General features: G+C 30.3%; 1 protein-coding gene across 2 annotated transcripts in view; it reads left to right on the top strand.

Moving 5' to 3' along the window:
- LOC106460980 (40S ribosomal protein S15a) overlaps positions 1–6,783 on the top strand; it is a 10,466-nt gene that overhangs the window by 3,133 nt on the left and 550 nt on the right. Inside the window, exons 2-3 of one of the 2 annotated variants that reach the window (XM_013920743.2) lie at positions 1,662–1,799; positions 2,310–2,475. In XM_013920743.2, the coding sequence (XP_013776197.1) occupies positions 1,667–1,799; positions 2,310–2,475 (299 nt within the window). In that variant the 5' untranslated portion in view covers positions 1,662–1,666. Of the gene's footprint in view, positions 1–1,637; positions 1,800–2,309; positions 2,476–6,783 lie in introns of those variants that run through there. The other variant, XM_022387771.1, reaches the window with a different exon arrangement.

Below are 6,783 nucleotides of genomic sequence, written 5' to 3' on the forward strand. Positions count from 1 at the left end.
AATCAAACTGTAGATTATAATTCAAATTTTAGTACTATATGTTACTCCATTTCTTAACTTAAAAGTAAATATTAAAAAAATGCAGTTAAACATTGATTTTTGTGTGTCGCGTGGTATGTTGAATGCAGCACTGGTTCAAATTAGATGTTTATGATGTGAAAATATTAAGTCTACAAGCTAGAATATAAAATGATAACCTCTTCCTTTTTGGTAAGATACTGCTTATGTACTGAAACACACACACGATGGCCCTACTCACCTTTTTCCATTTTTGGAAATACTCCCTTATATACACTTCTATATATGACATGAATAACCAGTCGGAAGCTCAGAATGTCCCCCTAGTGACTTTCTTAGCCATTTTAACATGTTTGGGTGCCATTTCTTTCTTTTGAACCAAGATTTCAAGGGGGTAGGTTACGTCTTTAATCTGCTCAGAATTTCATATTTTTCAGACCCAAATACAGCTTAGTTACTAAGCTTGATTAAGTTATAGTGGAACTCTGTGGTATCAATGTAGTAATTTACGATTTTTTGGTTGTTCAATTGTATATAAAAAACCTAAAAATCTTTTGTTTCATATCCTCCACGTGCAGAATTTTAAAAGGCTTAGCAACCTACATCAAGCAGCAATCGAGTACAAAGGTCATAACTAGAAGAGATAATTGTTTGTTTTACTTCTTTATTTACTGTTTTATGTTTTAAGAAAAATAAGGTTGAGAACTTATTTCAAAATTGCATCCACCACATCTAAAGGCAACCCATCCTAAAAGTTCAACCACACTCTTAGGAAAGTAAAACTACATTAGTTGAAGATGACTCTTACTTTGCCAGAACTTGTCCTCTTGTTTTACCATTCCACCAACAAGTATAAAAAAAAATGATGCACCGACAATTAATTCCCTCAACAATCTTAAACACCTCAATCGATCCCCTCAAAGGTTTTGGTTTTTCAAGAGAAAATTTCAGAGACATTCATCTTTTCCTTGTATAAATACCTTTCCATCCTATTAGCCCTCCTTTGAACCCTTTCCAACAATTCAATGTTTTTTTTTTAAATTAGAAGCCAAAGATTGAATGAACATAATCCTACAAATGAGAACTCTTTAGACTTGTATTCAATGTTGCTGTATATATAACTTAAAATTCCACTAGCAGTTGTATTGCTTGGAAGGCTTAATTTACATCATCAAAATTATTTGAGCCAAAAAAGTTACGAAATTTTTTGCACTTGACCAGTGATTAAGCCTTTTTTTTTAGAATCAATTTTCTGCCATCACTAGATTAAATGAAGAAACAAATTGCTAAAATAACTGTTTAAATTGATGAGCTGACTAATTAATAGCAGTGCTCCAAAAACATATCCTTGTGTTATACTGCTGGTCAGTTTCTTCTGGTTCAAAAATGGACATTTGATTTCAATTGCTTGTTTGTTTTTTTTTATATATATATATTTTTAATAGTATTTTCCAACTGGCCATTAACATGTAACTTAGTAATTAATATACTATGTAGTAAGGCTTTCTGAAATACAAAAATTCTCTTGAATATGTTAATGTAGCTGATACTACATGAATACCAGTAAAATTTAGCACAAAGAAGTACTGAATAATGTATAACTTCTGTTCCATAGTTTTGATGTACGTGACTTTTCGTTTAAGGCAAGATGGTGCGAATGAACGTACTGGCAGATGCTTTAAAGTCCATCAATAATGCTGAGAAACGAGGGAAGCGTCAAGTTCTTCTTCGTCCCTGCTCTAAAGTTATTGTAAGGTTTTTGACAGTTATGATGAAGCATGGTAAGTGTAGCATAGCTTTGTCATTCCTTGCTGTATTAAGACAAGCTCAATATTCATAAGTAAATTTTTATTAGCTATACCACATTTCTTGTTTGTATTTTTATTATGGTAAGAAGTTGTCTGCTTCAGTCAGCAAAGTAAAGTATCAAAAAAAATATACTGGCAAATATAAACATTAAAACTGATTGAATATGTAAAAAAATGAAACTTTTTGATCGGTACTAGCCTGTATTGGATCGTTTATGTTATTGAGCTAATAGATACAGGCTGATTTATTTCCAAATGTCTAGTAACCAAATCCAGTTTTCATTTTTTAAAAAAAAAAGGGAAAATAATAATTTTATTTTAATGTAAATACACTCCATCTCTAACTTTGATTTATTTAAATGTTTGGTTATGCCAAAACTGATCTTCAGTTCACAAGATATTTCTTTTAATGGAAAGAAGCGTACAGCTTCTAAAAAATTTTTTTGAAAATTTGTTTTAAAGTTCCACTTATTTTTTTAACAGGTTATATAGGCGAATTTGAAATAGTAGATGATCACAGAGCTGGGAAAATTGTGGTCAATTTAACTGGTCGTCTTAACAAATGTGGTGTAATCAGTCCTCGATTTGATGTACATCTTAGAGATTTAGAAAAGTGGACTAGTAACCTTTTGCCATCTCGACAGTTTGGGTACGTTACTAGATTTGTTTTTTATTAAACGTTTAATCAATGAACACTTCATTAAGATTAATACATGAAATTGTTGGAAAATCAAATTCAGTTTTGCCATAGAAATGGTTCTTTAATAAAGATTTTAAATGCTATAAGTTTTCTAAAGCATGTATCATTACTGTTTTTGATTTTTAATCTTTGTTTCCCAAAACTTTTTTTTTTTCCAAAAAATATCAAGCTACAATCTAAATCCTAGAATCACCCACAGATAAAAAGCTTTGTTTTAATTGCAGTTGTTGACATGTAACCATGAGCTATAAACATGAACTATATTATGAAAGTGTAAGGACTCGGATACATAGAGATGATAATTTTCTGTAGACAAGTTTCATTATTTGACAGAACATTTTTTTTTACAGTAGTATAAATATGTTGCTGGCCTAATAAGAACAGTTTAATACATATCTATAATAATAATAATAGCTTTGTAAGTGCAGTCATAAAAAAGGCATGACTTGCACTACGTGATATTGCTATGTTGAAATATGACAGTTGGGACAAAGGTATTAAAACAAGTTAACAGTGATGGATTAAATTAACATTTAAGTTCATCTGGAATTGGAAAAAAGACAAACAATGCTTCTATGAAAATGGGCGAGTTTATCTACCTGTTGCCTTGTACATAATCATGGGAAACCTGTAGGAACCATTTGATGTATGTTCATCCAGTTGTTGAAGTTTCACATGTTTGGAATTACTTCTGTACAAAAGTTTTTCTGAATGCGACTGTGACTCAGTGGTAGAAGAGTTATGACACTTTAAACAGTACAGATAGCTCATTGTTGCTCTACTTTCAAGTACAAAGTGATTCCGAGGCACACAGTTTCTGGTAAAATAGGACATGGCGTAATAACTTTATATAAAGAGGAAAATTTCTGCAAAAAAGATAGTATCATAAACAGTAAAAAGATATGATGAACTTGGTACCACTGATGACAAGCAAGCTTGAAAGACCATATTAGATCTTAAGGTCACTTCACTCAGAAACGGATATGAAACTAACAATTGTCTTGCTGCAGAACTAACAAACCACCAGTGTTAGAGCAAATTTTGTCGTTGAAGGGCTTAAAGAGTGCATTGCAGCAAGGTAATCTTTATTGTAGTAAAGCATATCAGATCTTAAGCTCACTTCACGGATTGGCTAGTTTTTTTGTTTCTTTCAACAAAAAATGTCCCCCATTGGCTCGTTAGGGGCCTGCTAATAATTTTATGTAGTTTCTTTATTTAATCCATTTGATATTAATTTTTGCATCAATATTTCAACACTAATAATGAAATATAGTAATTTATTACAAATTTCACAAAATCTGAAAAGAGGATAAGCCGTATCTTGGAAAAGAAAAATATTTTCTTTAATTAAAAATATTTAGATTGATATCATTATCAATTATTTTAATTTCTAGATCTAAATAATGTTCCTCTACATCCGTAACTAAGTATTTTCAATTTCTAATTCTACTGGATAAATAGTGTTAATAAAGTTATTTATCTCAGGATTATTTATATCATCTATGTATCTATAAGTTAAAGCAAAAATTGAATAAACCTGGAAATATGTGTGGGTTCAACTTCTGCAATCACCTCCAAAACCCAGAGCACATTTTAATACCCACATTATAGCCTGTACCCTGGGATCCTTTTAATTTATGCAACATCTTTAATTTAAGTTTGTTTGGGTTTGTTTTTGCTATATATGTATATATATCTGTGTGTGTTCAATAAAATGGCAACAGCTAATAGTTTTTAACCTTCTTGCTGTGGGCTGATCAATGTGACCGACCTTTTAACCCCAAAACCATCAGTTTCCATACTGTAACTGTTAAACATATGGTTACAGTTTGTATCCATTTGGCTAACTTCTCGTATGGAGAATGATACACAGTTCAACAATACTTACAATCATTTTCACAATAATTGATAATATTTTATTAAATATTAAGTTATTTTAACTAAAGATTTGTTATGGTGGTATTGTAGTTATTTGCACTCAGATTGAATATTTTGAATATTATCATCAACGTATAGTGCAGTGATGTGCTTAACATTAAGAAATATAAAAAATTTGCATACCTTTTAATTTATTCGTTGAATAATCTTAAAAGATCTTCTGGTTATATTCTTAATTGCAAGTTTTTACATTTTGACATATAGTTTATTTTTTATGTTTTGATTTCTTTTCATGTCCTTTAACATTATTATTTAACACGACACACGTCAACAGGTGTCTCCTGGCAATATTTCGGTGTTATCAGCAGAGGCACTTTGGCCTTCGTCAGAGTGTTGGGACCACTACACTAAGCTTCATGAACTAAGGCAGTTTTAAAAATTATTAAACCTTTCTAATAGGCATTTTAAAATATAATTAACTAAAAGCTAAATACAACTTAATTTTGTCTGTCTAATTAACGTATTTATAAGAGAGAAACGATACAAAGTGGTAGAAAGGATATAAGGGGCAAGAATACTGAGAGGGAATTCAAGAACTTATATTGAATTCTGCACACCAATGCAAAATTGCATGGCTATGTGTAGAAAGTGGGCATGGTGTCCATCAAGAGTTCCCAAGAGATTTATTTTTCATTTCTTGTAACTTGCTATAAAGAAGTTGAAGGAAGAAATTAACCTAGTTTTGGTCTGTACGTTAAGGTTTAGTGTATGAGAAGAATTATTTAAGTTACAAAGATTGAAATCTAAGTGCTTGTACGTCATGGGATAACAAAACCAAAGATTTTTTCTTAAGTTTATTTCCAAAAATGGAATTGAAACATTGAGTTATAACACATTATAATGCTAATTTCATTGACATACATTGATAGTAAAATTGCTTTATTACGTTTTGAATGTAACTCAGTAAAATATTTTGACATGCACAGAAAGGGGGACCCATAACTAGTGTAAATATGTTTTGTGTATCTTCACAAAATTTGGCAAGCTTTCAGTAAATATTACAAGTCTTTTTGTACACACAAAATGTAAGTGTTTTTGCTAAAAATGTGTCCGTGAAGACATGGTATCAGTGTTGCCTTTTCTGAGTGCAAAGTTATTTTCGTGTTAAGATTAAAAATACTTTTTATCATCTAAAAATTGTCAGGTTTCATTTGCGTAATCTCTAAAACCTTCTAAATAAATATCAAACTTCTTTCAGTATAACTATATTTTGTTATTTTCTCTACCCTAACTATATACGCATTTGTTTGATTTGATCGAGTTTGTAACCACCACAAAAAAAAAGAAATATATCAAAATTACCCTTTTTTCATTCTAGAATGACTGCAAATTGTAACAGGACACTATAGTTGTTTATCATAAAAGCTTTAGGGCTTGTAACAGTATACATCTGTTTAAACTTGATTTTGTTGTTTTATTAGCCTTTGATTCATGTCTAACTTATAATCCCACCACAAAAGTTGTGATGAGATCATCTAACATGTAGCCTAAGTTATTGTATTCAATTATGTAAACTGCTAGAGAGCATACCTCATGAATTGTTTTTCATTATCTTACATGATCAAACCTAATAAGTTTTTAATTTTTACATTTTAGTTACATTTATAGCAATAAGTAAAGAATATACATGAAAAACAAGAAATACGTCACTTACCTGTGACTATTTTTTGCTGTCAGTTGACAATGAAATTTAAGCCTACTTTTTTTATACTAATAGTACTATTACACTAAATAATTTTTATTTACATAAATAATTCCCCTGAGAATGCAGAATAATAACATGCACAAATCAGTGTCCCATAATTATCATAATTTATCTGGCTTTCTAAATACGGCATAAGAGCCTTTAGTTAAATATTACCTTCAGCTTGTCAATATGACTGCCGAAAGAGAAACTTTCAAACTCAAGATGAAATCGACAATACTCTGTACTGAAAACAACATAATATTATAATGTGTCATTTTATAGGTTGAATTTTAGCTTTCTGTTGTTTATAAATAATATAGTATGAAATATCAGAGAGAATTTGGAATTTATAAAAGAGAGGATGTGGCAAATGGTTCTGATTTTCTAGTTTATGGTTTAATAAACAAGGATATAAAACTTGTGCTTTGCCTTGGTAATATATATATATTATAATGAGTAATTTTGAATTTCATACTTCCGGGGGGGGGGGTAAATAAGTTAGGAAAGAGGGGAGACCTAGAAAGCAAATCTGACAATTTTTTTTCCGTTAAAGACTTAAATCTCATATTGGCAAGCTTTCAGTAAATATTACAAGTCTTTTTGACACACAAAATGTAAGTGTTTTTGCTAAA

Source organism: Limulus polyphemus, unplaced genomic scaffold (assembly GCF_000517525.1).
Source record: "Limulus polyphemus unplaced genomic scaffold, Limulus_polyphemus-2.1.2 Scaffold873, whole genome shotgun sequence".
Lineage (NCBI taxonomy): Eukaryota > Metazoa > Arthropoda > Merostomata > Xiphosura > Limulidae > Limulus > Limulus polyphemus.